A 16,815-nucleotide genomic window follows, 5' to 3' on the forward strand; every position below is an offset into this window, starting at 1 on the left:
AACTAGAAGGATGTGAACCTATGACATACAACTATCTACTGGGGCTTTGGGGGGAAAAAAAAATGAATAAATAAAATCTTTAAAAAGAAAAGAATCAAATGGGAAAAGGAGTTTGAGAATCCCTGGTTAAGAGCAGTGTTTTCTTATAATTTTTAATATTTAATGAACAAAAGGGGAGAAGCATTAAGAGTAGCCTGACCTTTAGCCTAAATAAGTTTTTGGTCATGAAATCTCTACTCTTTTCTGAAAACCCAAAGGTCTCCCACTCTTGGTTGAAGCATGAAAAGAGATTTTCCTTAGCATAGGTCTTCTCTCTTCTGTTTACAAATATATAGTTTACTCAGAAACTAGTTCAGGAGAATTTCTGTAGTACCAAGCTTTAGGGAACGCAAGTGGTGTGGTAGAAGTAGCCTAGTGACCAATCAGCAGGTAGTCTCCAAGGAGGGGAGAACCTGGGAAGTCGCCATGTACCAGTATCGGCATCTGCACTAAATCTCCCAAGCTGGGGCTGAGATCAAAGGTCTGGAATCTATAGGACTGTATCTGGGCTGTCAGGAACCTGACTGTGCCCTCCTTCATCTTAACCATGATTTTTGAGCTTCCCAGAAGGATGAAAAATCATTGTCTACCACTCCCTTAAGAGATCCCTAATAACAATGTGAGCCCATTCCCCTAACTTCTCCACGGGAGGTGAAACACTGGGGTGACTTTTCACCCTTTTGGGAATCCAAAAGTAAAAACATCAGTCCCAACATCCTGTCACTTAAATTAGAAGAGATTCGTTACTTATAAATAAAGGGTAGTGGTTGCAGCAGGAATGTGCTGTGTATCAAGTGAAGATAAGGTACTACTACAGGTCGATGGACTATTGCGTCTCCCTGAGGTTGCCTCTTCTTTGTCAATTCAGTGCAGTCCTTGGGAGTTCTCACAATTAGCTGCTGGAGTTCACCTATGAGTGTTCTAAGGAGGGGTTGGTTTATACAACTTTGCTTCCAGACCTTGACAAATCCATCCATTTTCTTTGTGTGGGTTTGTTTTATAGTTTTCTGTTCCTGGCTGCTTGCCTCTCAACTATTAATCCAAACATGTGCTAAAATTCCTTCTCTAAATATTATCAAGTGAGGATTTGTTGGTTAGACTTTGCCCAACCAAGAAAGTCTAGGAATGTGTCTGAAGCCATTATTGGTTGATATTCTGCTCTTAGGAAATGGGGAGTTAGAAACAGAAGGGTCTATGTCTAAGTTTTCAAATTTTAGGGTGCAAAAGAATTCCCCAGAGACCTAGGTTAAAAGGCAAATTCATGGACCCCAGATTTTTCTGGTGCAGTCAGTCTGGACTAGGGTTTAAAAAAACAAGCGTGACAGGGGCTGGCCCCATGGCGTAGTGGTTAAGTGCGCACGCTCTGCTGCTGGCAGCCCGGGTTCGGATCCCGGGCGCGCACCGTTGCACCACTTGTCAGGCCATGCTGTGGCGGAGTCCCATATAAAGTGGAGGAAGATGGGCACAGATGTTAGCCCAGGGCCAGTCTTCCTCAGCAAAAAGAGGAGGATTGGCATGGGTGTTAGCTCAGGGCTGATCTTCCTCACACACACAAAAAAAACAAAAAACAAGCATGACATGATTACAATGCAGGCCACAGTCTAACTTTGAGACACGTTTGCTTATCTGATCTTGTCCTCTGTCGTTTTCTGAGATGCTCCTTTACCTTTCTTGGCTGAAAATCAAGGCTACACTTCTGGTTACGTAGAACAACTTACTGTGATAAAGGAAAGGATGAACTTTATTTTCTAGGCTTTGAAAATGGCAAACGCAATGTCTTTTGTGTGTACCTTCAAGACACTTGAAAGTCACTTTGTGGCTACTACACAAAGGTAGAACAAACTTAGTGGTGCCTCCCTCCATGTTTCATCTAAGAATGTCCCTCTCAGGACTCTGTTTCACCCAGGCACCTCAAGATTTGGGGGCAATAAAGCAACTCTATAACTTTTTTTTTCTCAGAAATGCTGGTAACCCTGGACTAAAGGTTTTAAAGTTAGGATATCCATTTTCTACACCTGGATGGCTTAACTTTCTAAACTCTCTCCCTCTATCTTTGTGAAACCAAATAGCTCCTGCTTGAAAGGATGTGAATTTCCTGAGATGAGAACTGAAATATCATTCCTTTTATGCTAATATTAATTTCCAGGCAGTGAGCTCGGTTAACCAAGGGAAAATAAAAACTTTAGATGAAATGTGTTATTTATAGCGAATGCAAAGCATCATTATTATCAATTCTTGTTACAAAATACACAGAAAAAATATCCTTTTTGTTATTTAAATATGGCATGGATACATTGAGGAATACTACAGATGTTAATCCACAGCCTCTCAGCTGCATCCTGGGTAATCATTATTATGTTATATTCTTATTTGGAATTACTAGTAATAGATTGTGTATTTCTGTATGAAATTCAAATCAAGGAACACCAGTGAATTGAGATGATTGATATTATATATATACGCACATAATTTTGGAGTTGGGACAACAATAGAAATATTTCTCTCTTAGAGAAAAATACACGAAACTTGCTGCTATGTTAGTGATCTTGATGAGTAGTGTTTGTTACTTAACTAAATATGCCAAAAATTCACACAATTCTTTACAGTTGAATTGAGCTAACCCTTGACCAGTATCTAAATTTGTTTTGAAAATATCTATATAGTTGTTGAAAATCTGAAATGTAAATATCTGGATTTTGAAATATCTGCCTTCAAACCATGAGTGTTAAAAAAAGTATATTTGTGTACTTTTATTCCATGCTTTTGTGTTCTTTGATATATCTTGTTTTCTTTGTTTAAGTCTCTCATTAACATGATATTTTATACATGGAGTAAGGAGAGAGGATGGTAGTGGTAATATAGTTCATGACATCTTTGAATGCAATTTTCATATGTATGTACATGTGTGTTTCTGGGAGAATGTTCATGGCTTCTTTCCCATTTTTAACTGATGTGGAATCACTGACCTCGTCAAATCCTATTATTTTAGAGATGAGAAAACTGAGGCATAGAAAGACTAGGTGATTCTCCACAGGACATGGAGTTAGTAATTGACTCAAGGCATTGAATCTCAGTTCGTGGTCTTTCTGAGTCTGTATCCCACTTGTTCTCACAACAAGGCTGTCCCCACTCCTCTATAATAAAATAGAATTCTGTTTGGTTATCTTGTATCCTTAATTTTTTTTCTATTCCAACCTCAACGTGTGGAATTTTTTTTTAAGCTGGGATTAAAAGCCTTAAAAGAAATTACATTACCATTCTTCACCCGGATCCCCAAATCAACTTTCTTCTTTTTCCTCCGTCCCGATTCACCTGAATGAATTCAGTCTCATCCTGTCATCCAGCAACAAACGCTGGTTATGGGGGCCGGCCCAGTGGCGAGCGGTTAAGTGCGCGCGCTCCACTTCGGCGGCCCGGGGTTCCCAGGTTCAGATCCCGGGCACGCACGGGTGCACCACTTGTCAAGCCATGCTGTGGTGGCATCCCATATAAAATAGAGGAAGATGGGCACAGATGTTAGCCCAGGGCCAATCTTCCTCAGCAAAAAAGAGGAGGATTGGCATAGGATATTAGCTCAGGGCTAATCTTCCCCACAAAAAATAAAAAAATAAAAACAAACAAAAAAAGATTGGTTACGAAAGTTTTCCAGGATAGCAGTTGCAATTCACACCCTTCGAAATAATCACATCTAAGGGGAAAATGGATTGTCAGCTACAGAGTGATATTCATTATCATGTATTATTTACATCATAGCCACTGGCCCTTATATCTCAAAATTCATTAGACAATGCCAAAATCAGCTGATTGAATACATTAAAATATGAAAAAAATTACACTCAAATAGAACAAATCCTTACTGACCATCTTCTATGCATAAGCCACTGTACTTGGTACCACAGGGCATACAAAAATGGGTAAGATACAGTCATGCTCTCAAGGAGCTTATAGTCCAAAGAAAGGAAAAGAAAGGTACAAATGCACTTAATAGAAAAAGATATGTCCATGGGGAGATATAATTTAAGAATCATGTGGATAAAGGAAAAAGGTAAGTGTCTAGAAAAGCCTTCTAGGAAAAAAAGAACTTGAACTAGATTTTGAAGAATGAAAATCACTTTCATGGGTATAGGTGGTGAGATGCATTTTAACCAATATTTATTATGTGTGTACTCTAGAAGCATATGTACTCTACACTGCTACTTAAAGTGTGGTTTATGGATTATTCCAGTCTTTGAACTCTGTTGCTCTTCCATGACAAAATAAGTTTCATGCATCCTAGTTTCTCTTATTGAGAGAAAGCATTTAGCAACTCATAGCTCTTTGATATTGTTGCCCATCCAAGCTCATGATCAGTGGACTCAAATCATTGAACTCGCTATAGACCAATTTGGGTTTTACTGAATTTGTGTGCTGAGTCACATATGGTTCCAGCTTGTGATACGTCACAAGCTAGACCATGCATGGGTCCATACAGGTTGGAAAAAACAAACAAACTGGTCCTTCACTACAGATAATTTGAGAATCATGACTCTAGGTTGTTCTTTATTTACCTACATAGTCAAATTAAGAAAGTTTTATGCATATCTTAGCAGTACAGAGATGTTTCTCATTATTAATGTATTACGAAATCATCATTGCTTGCTTCAAATTATATTATCCCATTACAGAGCAGAGAAATTTTAACTTTGTGATGTTAGACAGCCTTCCAGGATGACAGCAGCACAAAAGGGATGTAGGAGGCACAAAATGTGAACAAAGTAAGAAGGTGGTCTAAAGACAGATGGAACAATAGAAGTGGAGGAGAGAAAAAGGAATGCCAAGCAGTTCGGTGTCTGGAAGTTGTTAATGAAAATAAGTTATCAATATGAAATAGGAGAGTCCGTATCTGCACTTCATGATAATCCACAGATTAGTCTTCAATGGAAAATTTCATTCAGAGGCTGAACTGAGTCTGTTGTATATTATTATTTTTTTGTTAGTTTATCTCTTTTATTTTAATTTTGTTGTTTCCTGTTGTTGTTGTTCCTGTTTGGAAAATATTCTTCATTTTGGACGTTTTCTCTTGTCCTTTCAGATGACTATACACTGCATGGCCCAATTTTTATTCAAGAGCCAAGTCATGTCATGTTCCCTTTGGATTCTGAGGAGAAGAAAGTGAAGCTCAATTGTGAAGTTAAAGGGAATCCAAAACCTCATATCAGGTTTGTTGATTTAAAAGCATGTGTTTCCATGCATGTAGTTTCTATTATTAAAATCAACAAATACTTATGGAGTATTGGTTATGTAAAGAGCTTTTAGACAGGCGTCATAGGGTATCCTGAGACTCTAAAGAGATGATTGTGTTCATGAAAAGTTAAGTACCCATCTTCTGTTTCTGGCAGTGCTGGGAATTAAATATCCTGATTGACACTCTCACTGAAAGCCTTAGCATTTCTTAACAACATGTTTTTAAAAACACCTTTTAAAATGGCATCAGGAAACTGGCAAGAAAGTAAGAAATACTCAGAAGTCAAAAAATAAGTCAGTTTGGAACCCAGAGAAGACAACCGAACACTAAAAGCAGTTTTCACCTTGATAAACTATATGAACTGGAGCTCTGGATTATGCAGCTTCCCAGGGGACTGGGGTCACAAGACAAGAGGAGACTCAACCAAGAGGAGAGTCTAACATGAGAACACCTCCCAAAATAGACCTGGGACCCAAGGGCTACATCCTTAGAGTAAATGTAGTGAGAAATAAGCTTGCCTCCACAAGGGACTATAAAGCAAAAGTAATTGCCTATTTCAAACCTTGGTGCTAAGTGATTTTAACAGTAGATGAGACATAGCTGAAAGGAGAATTAGTGAACTACAAGATATATCTGAAGAAATCATCCAAAGGCAGCAGAAAGGGATAAAGAGAAGCAAAATATTAGAGAGCGAGAGAAAGGGAGAGGGAAAGAGAAAGAGAAAAAACGTTTACACGTGTCTAATCAAAGTTCCATAAGGAAAGGCAAGAGAGAATTAAGCAGAGGCAATATTTAAAGAGAAGGCTATTTTTATTTTTTGGGGAGGTTTGTGATTACTGTTTCGATCTCCTTACTGGTGATTGGTAATTAGTATTTTGGTGGTGAACATGATGTAATCTATGCAGAAATAGAAGTACAATGATGTACACCTGAAATTTTTACAATGTTATAAACCAATGTTATTGCAATAAACAAAAAATTAAAAAAAAAAAAAAGAGAAGGCTAAAGATTTTCTCAAAGCTAATTAAAAATACCAATTTATAGCTTTAGGAAGACCAATGAATTTCTGGCAGTACAAATAAATATAAGGCCTCATCTAGAATTATGACAGTGATACAGCAGAACACCATGTTGAAGACACCGTCGTAAAATTAGCCAAAGTTGTAATACAGACAACCTTCAAAGAGATGATGATTAAACCAGCAGCTGACTTCTCAATGGCAACAAAAAAGCAAGATAGAAGACAGAATCTTAATATGCTGAGAGAAATTAATTGTCAAATTTCTATATAGCAGAAATACTTTTTAAAAAGGAGAAAAAAATAAATATATTTTCAGGCAGACAGAAACTAAAGTTTGACTCCAGCAGACTCTCACTAAAGAAAATTATAATGGATATACTTTAAGTAGAATAAAAATGATTCCAGGTAGAATGTCTAAGATACAAGAACAAATGATAAGTAAAGCAAGTAGTAAAGTTTAGTATTTCCACATAAAATCAATTTTAAACAATAATACTGTTTTGTGAAGGTAGGAAAAGAAAAATTAAAACTCATGATCATAGTAAAAATAAATTGAAAAGGAGATGTACTGCACAATGGATTATCCATATAGTTAAAAAAATGAAATAAAATTAGACCCCTACCTCACAGCATATATACAAAGATCAATCTCAGGTGAATAGAAGACCTACATGGGAAATTTACAACACTTTTAAAAGATGATAGGCATTCATATTTATGATTTTGGAGGGCAGAAAAGATTTCTCTAATATGACAGGAAAAGCACAAATCATAAAAGAAAATATTTAACTTCATTAATGTTAAAAACTTCTGTTCAACAGAATATACTGAGATGAGTAAAATTTTAAGCTTCCAACTGGGAGAAGATATTTTTGAAATAGGTCGTTGGCAAAGGATTACTATCCAAAGTATTTAAAGAATTCCCACAAATGGGCCGGCTCCGTGGCTTAGCGGTTAAGTGCGCGCGCTCTGATGCTGGCGGCCCGGGTTCGGATCCCAGGAGCGCCCCGAGGCACCACTTCTCCGTCCAACGTGAGGCCGAGTCCCACGTACAGCAACTAGAAGGATGTGAACCTATGACATACAACTATCTACTGGGGCTTTGGGGGGAAAAAACTGAATAAATAAAAAATCTTTAAGAATTCCCACAAATGAAAAAGTAAAAAATAAGTAGCTCAATAGAAACATTAGCAAAAGACTTGAGTAAATGCTTCTAACAAAAGGAATATCAAATATCTAATAAACATATAAAAAGTCTGTCAATGCCATTAGTGAGCAGAAATATACAAATTAAAACTAAAATGACACTCTTTCAAACCTACCAGATTAACAGAAATTTAGAAGATTAAATTTAACCTAATATAAATAATATAAATATAACCTGGTATGTTCATACAAGGCAACCCCATGCAGTAGTGAAAATGAATGAATTACAGCTGCAACAACATGATAGATCACAAAACATAATTTTGAGTAAACAAAGGAAGTCATAGAAGAATGTATAGAGTATAATTCCATATTTATAAATTTCAAAAACAAGTGAGATGAAGCAATTGTTTAAGGATACAAAAATACATGATAAAATCATAAAGAAAATCAAGGTCATGAAAAAGCCAAAATTAAAGATTATAATTAACCATTGAGAGGAGAGTGATTCGAATCAGCGTAGAAATAAAAGACTTCAAAAATAATAAGACTCCTTTTCTTAGACACTTCTTTATTTTGTCATGATTCTTTATAACTGACATATATCTTATAAATATTATTTTTTGCCTCTATTCAAATTTAATGATAAAAACTTTTAGCTAATAACCAATATATAACAGTATGTAAAAACCAAAAGAATATATAACATATGTCATAGTTTAGGGGAGGGAGAGATTAGAGTCATTAAGAAGGATTCACAGAAGAAGAGGGATTTGAACTGAGATAGGGAGTTTTCAAATTAGCAGAGGGAAAGGGCATCCCGTACAAGTTAAAGGATAGTGGTAGTAGCACAGTGGAAATTATTTTAGAATTTAATATGTCTGCCCATTCATTCATTCATTCCTTCATTCATCAAACATATCATCATTCATCAAACCACCCCAGTGTTTTTCAAACTGAATTCCAGGGTACGTGGACTTGGCTATGGAATTACCTGTGGTGAGGAACTGCAGAGTTTCCACCCAAGATTCCACCATAGCAGCTCTGCCTTGAACTGGATATATATTAGGATTCTGAAAAGTTTGTCATCTAAGAAAGGTGTTTAAACCACTGTATTAAGCAGCTGCAATTACCAGGCATCTTTGAGGTATTCAAAGATGACTAAACAACATGTTCAGGTAGAGTGCTGTTGTGGGGACTGCCTAGAAGTGGCACTAGCTGCAGTGCTATGCTGGGAGCTGTCTAGATGTGGAATAGTTCTAGTGCTACACTGTAAGTGTGAGTAAAGGATGTCCAAGTCCTAGGGCATCCTGGAGGAAAGTCTGCTTTGGGATGGAGAGAAGGTAGTGAAAGTTTCACAGGAAAGGAGATATTTAACTGAATCTGGAGGGTGAATGATCTTTTGCCGTATGGTTAAGAGAAGGAAGTGCATTCCAGAAAGAAAGAAAAAAAAAAAAACCTCTCTAATGGACCGTATAAGTAGGGTGAACATATAATTTATCGTCCAAACCAGCACTTCTGAGAGCGAAAGGCCACTGTTAATAATTATCCTAGAATAATTATTCTAGACAGCAAGTGTAAATCCAGCACTGTCCTGGGCAAACCAGAACGTGTAGTTCTTCTCCCTATAATATGTGGAATTCAGTGCTAAATCAAGCATTTTAAAATGCTTTATGTAGAAAAAAATAAATGCAAGAGGCAAAGGTTCCTACATACATAAATGACAAGTTAAATGGCCCCACTTTTTAGTACATAGCCAAGTGTAAGTTCAGGTGTTAGCCATAAATGAAAACAAATTTTGCAACAGAATTTGGCAAGTTGCTGCTTTGTTTTTCCCCAAACTGTGACCTTTAGTTAACATTACTTTTGTAATACTGTGTTTTTAGATACAGGGGCTTGCTTTGTTATTTAAAACAAGCAGCGGAACAGAAACCTATTATGTTTTTAAAGATTACCAGGAAAAGCTGAGAAGAAAATTTTTAATCAAATGCACTAGCAATTGGTTGCAGTGTACTTTGCTTTCCTTTATACCTTTGGCAGTTTCTCTGTAACATAATAGCTGATTGGTACCAAAGAGCTACAAACTCCCTCTTGTTGAAGGAAAGAACAAGAGGAAGAATGGAGAGATCAGCTATTTGCAAACATCTTTCTGGCTGAACTTTTTCAGTCTTCGGGCTAACTTGGAGGGAAAAGAACAAGTAGGAGAAATTCACGGTGAGCTCTCCATGGTGATCTTCAGCATCAGATTTTTCCCTCAGGCACCCCAACTGCCCTCTCTTCCTTGTGTTTGTTCCCTCAACTGAGCCTTCTCTTTTTATTGTTTCCTGCCTCTCAATTTTGAAAGGATTGACCCAGACCCAGAAAATTTGAGAAATTTTGACTTGTGTCAACTTCCTGTGAATTAAAGTTCCCTGAGGACATGTGACATTACTTATTGCATTCAGCTTCCCTTTCTAGACAGAAGGAACGTTCAAGTACTTGGTTGGAGTACTTTTGCTGTAAGGTTTGTATTCAGTGAAGTTTGCAGACAACAAATTCCAAGTCAGAAAGGTCCTGCCCCTTCTTACATGTCAAGCTGAAACAGTGAACAAAGAAAGAGGGTTTTGCTACAACAAATCCCATAGGTAGCTTCCCAACAAGGTCCAAAAAATTGTACCTTCCAGAGCTTCGCAGTGTCAGTGTTTGGTTGTGCCAAACTGGACAGAGTTCAGTCATGAATCCCCAAGTGATTCAGAAATCAGCTTTTGAGACTCACCAATTTGTCCTGGCCCTTGGGAAAATCTCTCTTTCTTCCAAATGGGCATTGTCTCTATATTACCAGTACCTAAAAGATCCCTCAAACATTGAAAATAAATTGTGAATTTTTCAAGAGTGTTCCAGTATGGAATAAGATAGGGAATTCAATGCACTGCACATTCAGTTGGAATGAACAGTGTCTGCATTACGATAAAACTTGGTATAGTGCTTTGTAATCCAGACTTAACTGCATTTCACAGCAAGCACTTTATTTTCTAAATAATCCCCTTTCCTTTGCTATTTGTATGTAAAAGCAAGTGATAAAGTAGATTAATGGACTTTCTACAAAGTGTTTTCGGTAGAGATGACTAGTGTAGACAAACCTACAGAGGTTTTCTCATTATCCCCACAATCACTTTTCTAACAAGTCTAACATGGTCCCATTCCTAAATTCCACACTCTGCTTGCAGCTCACGTTATATTGCAATTTCCTCTTTGAGTTTTTAGATTTGTCATATTAAATTGCTCCACTATCATTTGAAGTGAGAGTTATGGCCGAGACATGATCGGCTGACTCAAAAAAATGTCTAGAGCAGGCAGTCAGCTCTAGAGGTTCAGGTGCATGTAGACCTGCTAGAATATGACTTGGCTGTTCTCTTTTTATTGGTTGTTGCTTTCTTGTCTGTGTCAGAACACAGAAAGAATTACTGTCAAGCCTAAAAATGGTGTCAGTTTCTAATACCCACATTCTTATAAAACGTCAAAAGCTACGTCCCATTCGTGATTCTGGCCCACTTTTCCCACCCCTCATGTTTTTCAATTTTTACATTTCAAAGACATAGTTGTGAACAAACGTACGTTGCTGTGTGTGGTGGGCTAGAATGCTTCATAAATTGTGTATGCTCAAATCTAAACTATCCAGCAAAAAAGTAAAATATTTAGTCAAATTCCACAAGCATTTATTGAGCGTAATGAGAGTGTTAAGTTCTAGGTCGCTACAGGGAGCATATAAAAGTAATCTAGGCAAATTATCTACAGTGAAGGCAGAATTCCTACATAAAGGAGCAAAGAGAATTCTGTAGGAGATTAGGGCAAGCTGTGATTAATTTTGACTAGGAATATTAAGGAGGACTTCATTGGAAGAGGTGTCCTTTAAGATTGACCTTGAAGTGTGAGAGAGATCTTGGCAGGAAGAAAGGGATCATTCTTTAAACTTTTGTTGATATCAAATATCCAAAATCTTGAAACTAACTGGCCTGCATTTTTTCATTTAAATCCTTTTACGTTATGCACACCAGCCATAGTACTCCAGAATGTTATACAGGATGCGCAGTGAGTGTGTATGTACACACACACATTTAATAGTGTTTTGTTTTTTTACTTTTTGAAGGAGATAAAATGAGTATCTCTCATTCTTTACTCATGTTATTGCTTCTGATCAATTTCCTTTGTGCTTCAGTGTTTTCTTATTTTTGTGAATGCTACTGTGAGACTATTGATATTTCAGAAGCTTCAACTATGCTCTTTTCATTACCTGATATTCTGTGTAGGATTTCGGAGGGAGGGGAAGAAAAAGATAAGGTAGATAGTCATTGAATTGTATTAGCTCAAAAGTTCATAAGTTTTCAAAGACTTACTGGAAGGCAATTTGGTTAAGATAAGCTCTCTTTGGAATGTTATTGGCTGTATAAAAAAAAAAAAGTAGGTCTTGTTACTGAAGCTTTGCTGTTTAAATGTGTGAGTCCTACTAAAACTAATTTATTGGACCAAACACTGTAGTCAGACACACAGATGATCCAACTAAACAAACAGAAGAACAGCACAACTCTCTTTGCCTCTGTTACCTAATGTCCTGATCTACTGTTTACTGGGAGGCTTGATTGATGTTTGAGTGCCAGTGGCTAAGGAGATCTTCAAAGGGATCCATGGGTAAGGCTAGTTTGGTCCCTAAGACAGCTCTAGATCAATAGTTTCTCTGCTTTGCAGTCACCCATTTCAGTCATATTAAGGACCAAATCAAAGCAACTCTGTTGCAATTTCATCAAATACTCAGCAATCTACCTGAAAGTGGTGCATTCTGTCATTTATATAGACCCATTTAAAGAATAGCTACAAACTAGAAAAAGGACTTTTACTGAGGAGCCCTATTTGAAGAAAGTTGTACAAGATACTATGGGAAAATTAAAAAAAAAAAAAGTGAATGTCTGTTCATCATAAGTAGTCACAAAAACAGATGTTAAAATTTTAATATCGTTGTTTACTATAAGGAACTTGCTCTTTCCGTGAGCATTTAAGTTGTCACCATCGCTGGGTAGAGCATTTCTAATTTTTTTTACCATGGTTAAAAAAAAGTCACAGATGATATTTTATGCTATTTATAGTTTTTATATATTTTAGACAATTCAGAAATATTGATTAATATTACAAGGCTTTATCTACTGGCATCTTTATACTATAGGTGGAAGTTAAATGGAACAGATGTTGACATTGGTATGGATTTCCGCTACAGTGTTGTTGAAGGCAGCTTGTTGATCAATAACCCCAATAAAACCCAAGATGCTGGAATGTACCAGTGCATAGCAACAAACTCATTTGGAACAATTGTTAGCAGAGAAGCAAAGCTTCAGTTTGCTTGTAAGTATCAATTATATCATGCTGCAAATGTAAGTTTGAGTTTTTGTATCACTGTACCAATAAGGCTTTAAAACAGTTTTCTTTTTAAAAACCAAACAGATTTTAATTCGCTATATGGTCTTCTTTACCCTTTTTTCGTATTTGGGAAATATTTGTAGGATAAATTGTAAATCTGAGTGGGAAGATGTATTCTGCTTTTATAAGGATTGAGATAGTTTGATTATATGATAGTTTGGTTATATGCTCTATACACACATAAATTCACACACTCAAATTTACACACATATAAATTTATATACACAACAGATTACACACATACACCTTATAAAGAGAGTGTATATAAGCAAGTGGTTGAACTACCACTGACTTAATAGTCAATATGAGAAGTACCTTAACTATAAAATTCCAAGTTGGAAAAAACCTTGGTAGTCTATTAATCCTATAATTCTCCAATGTTTTTCTTATTTCATAGAACAGGAAAATTTTAAAAACAACTACAATAATAACAAAAAGTAAAGACAAGCAAAGTGTTACCTTTTGTATCTTTTATATTTCCAGTTTAGAATATTTAAAAAACAAATTGCCATCTCTTAAGACCACCATCTAGTAAAAGTTCATGAGCATATCAAAGAAAGTGGAATTTAGAAATAGCAAGTTGAAAATAAAATTCATAGGCAAGAGCAATGAGTACACATCTGAGTAGAGATGCATTTGAGAATTGATGTTCCAGCTACGTTTTGAAGGGTTTATGTATTTGCATGGGATTATATATTTCCTTGTGTAAAATCCCAACTCATATAGCAGTGCATTAATGTCAAAGGTTTCATAATTACAAAGTCTGTTGGCAGTAACACTGTAGAATATTCTCATTAACAAAATCCTCTCCAGGAACTCAATGTCAAATATACCTAATAATCCAGTGCTTAATCTATTATTGCTGTTTGGTGGCATCTTTATTAGTTGAGAAATGAATTTTCTAAGTATTAGGTATATATGGGAAATAGGATTATTTTGTTTGTGAATGTCTCCTGAGATAGTCTTCCAAATATTCTTAGGTGTGCAGAATAATAGGAGGATAATATGTCTGACTGAGTGCTACAGAACCAAAGTGTTTATTTCTCTTGGTTTAATAGAAGTCTAATATCTGTACTTATTTTTTAGTAGTGACAAATGAATTTTGTTGGACTCATTTTGGAAAATAATCATAAAATCGACTCTCAGAGTAGGGAAAATCTCTGTATTCAGCTACTCTTGTATTTCTTTGATTTTTGCATTTCATAGTGTAGGAAAAATTTTAAAACAACAGCAAAAAATAGAGATTGACATAACATTACCAAGCTTTTGTTTTTCTAACTTTGACATTTAAAAAATTACCAACTCTTGACTATCCTTTTGTAAAAAGTCCAGGCATTTCTACTACCAAATGTTTCTGAAAGACAGAATCTCATCGTCAAGGACAGTCATTTAAAGAGAATACTTTAGCCTAAGGAAAAGCTCTACCACTCATTTTGTGGTTGAGTTGGCCTGAGGACCAGTGTTTGGAATCCACCTTGCTTATCCTACTTCATGTGTGATGTAAGCATCCTGCCGCCCTCAGAATCCTTGGCTGATAATCATTCAGCTTGAAAAATTCTAGAAATAGAGAGCTCATCTATTCATCACAAAGTATCCTGACCCGTAGTAGACTGCCCTAGTTATTCAAAAATACAAAAACAAACCCAACATCTCTTCCTTAAATTTGAGCTAAATATCTAAATTTCCATCACTTTCACTCTCAGTGCTTACTTAATGATTCTCCTTAGGCTTCAAATATGTGAAAATAGGATCATGTCCCTTGTCTCATAATTCTTTTTTTCTCCAGCTACTTAATCCACAACCATCTTCTTCACAACACACTCGGTTAGGTTAATTAATCTATTAAATTGTGACCGTGTAGAATTGTACCCATTTCCGTGCATGTGCCTTGACCTTTGCACAGGACGATGGGAACAGTAGTATCCCATGATGTGAACTTCTTTTTCAATGAATGCAGCTGACAATGATATTCTTTATTTTTTAAAGCCCTGGTCTCATATTGTAACTTTGTTTTGAATGTACAGTCCTGTAAAATCTGAGACTTGATCAAGAATGTCTATTAATCCACAGCTACCCAACAGTGTTATTTTATTAACCTAAATGCGGAATATTATATTTACCCCTATTAAATTCACCTTCTGAATAGTGACCCTTTGTTCCATCACAGTTGAATTTTTTTAAATCATTTTTTTCATCTGACGTATTGATTATCCTACTATTTTAGTATCAGCAGAAAATTTGATAAGCGTGTGTCCATTCAAATAATTGATAAAAGATGTTGACCAGGATGGGCAGCATGCCGGCAGAGAAATTTCACTAAGATGAGATTGAACTTTTAAGTCAATATTCTTTGCTACTCTTGTTCAATTAGCTACAAATTTACCCAAACATACTATAATTGAACCCTAGTTTTTCCTACTTGTTACTAAAGTAATGAGAATCTTTGCCAAATGCCTTGCTAAAATCAAGATGTGCTGGGGGCCGGACTGGTGGCGCAAGCGGTTAAGTGCGCGCGCTCCGCTGCAGCGGCCCGGGGTTCGCCGGTGTGGATCCCGGGCGCGCACCGACACACTGGTTGGCAGGCTATGCTGTGGCGGTGTCCCCTATAAAGTGGAGGAAGATGGGCACGGTTGTTAGCCCAGGGCCAGTCTTCCTCAGCAAAATAAGAGGAGGATTAGCAGATGTTAGCACAGGGCTGATCTCCTCACACACACACACACACACAAAATAAAATAAAATCAAGATGTGCTGCTATTTCTACAACCTCCACTCCTACCTGATCTCCGTGCATCTTCTCTTAGATCTTTAACCATTTATCATAAAACAGCCAGAATAATCTTTTAAACATGTAAATGAGATCAATCCACTTTGCTGTTTTATGCCTTCTACTGCACTTAGAATAAATCTCAAATTCATTACCATGATCTCATTTTAATTTCTTGAAAATGACAAACTGTCTTTTACAACAGGCCTTGATACTTTCATTCCCTCTGACTGATATGCTTTTCTTTTCATCCTTCACATGCTCCCTTATGATTCTTAGTTCTCAATTTAGATATGACCTCCTGAGAGAAAGTTTCCATATCACCCTGTCTAACATAAGAAGTAATTCCTATCATTTCTTCTCCTCTCCTCTGCCTACCTTCTTCTAGCCCTCTACCTCTATATAACAGCATGCTCTATTTTGTTTATTAGGACTTAATATAACCTGGAATGATTCTGTATATTTATTTTTTTCTCATTATTTAACTCCTGTGATTGATAGAATCCAGGTTCTAAGAGAGCTGACACTATCTTGTCCATCCTCCTGTCTCCAGAGTCTAGAACACTTCATACGTATGAATAAAAGAGTTCGTTTATTAATTGCCTATTCAGTGACACAACAAAGAAAATATATGTATAAAATTATTTTGGGGGGATGATGTGTTTTTATAAACCCACGCCCTTTCTATTCTAATCATTTTCTGGAGTCCAGCCTCTAGATCATCAATCTGTAATTTCTAGACTTTTTTTTTCTTATCTTTTTTTAATTAAAAAACGTCAAAAGATGTTGCCTTTATTCAAAAACCATGTTTAATTGATTCAAATAAAATACTTTTATTCAGTGATGTAAAGTGAAGCATGACAATGACATCTTTTGAATGTTACTGAGTAATTGCTTTCACCCCGATCATTTTCATAATCAGTGAGGAAAAAAATATTGTCTTTTGACCGTAGTTACTGCACTAGAATATGCAAGTGAGAATATTTTTTCGTTTTTAATCATATGATTTCATGGCGGAAATGGACCTTAAAGTTTTCTTGGCTTGTGTCTTTTTAAAAATGAAATCGAAGATTGGAGTAGCTGAATTGCTCATTGTTATTTACACAGTTAATAAGTGACAGCCAAGGAACACCAGCCTCAACTCCTAGTTCAGTGAGCCCTGGCTCTCCTCTGCTT

The 16,815-nt window shown here is 36.3% G+C and overlaps 1 protein-coding gene across 9 annotated transcripts in view; it reads left to right on the forward strand.

Moving 5' to 3' along the window:
* The window catches only part of CNTN4 (contactin 4), an 892,715-nt gene that overhangs the window by 584,574 nt on the left and 291,326 nt on the right, over window positions 1-16,815 (forward strand). For all 9 annotated transcript variants that reach the window (XM_087431362.1, XM_087431364.1, XM_087431363.1 and 6 more), the window contains 2 exons: window positions 5,111-5,237; window positions 12,625-12,800. In XM_087431362.1, the coding sequence (XP_087287488.1) occupies window positions 5,111-5,237; window positions 12,625-12,800 (303 nt within the window). The remainder of the gene's footprint in view (window positions 1-5,110; window positions 5,238-12,624; window positions 12,801-16,815) is intronic.

This window comes from Ceratotherium simum, chromosome 5, assembly GCF_057802395.1.
Source record: "Ceratotherium simum simum isolate JZ-2026a chromosome 5, ASM5780239v1, whole genome shotgun sequence".
Lineage (NCBI taxonomy): Eukaryota > Metazoa > Chordata > Mammalia > Perissodactyla > Rhinocerotidae > Ceratotherium > Ceratotherium simum.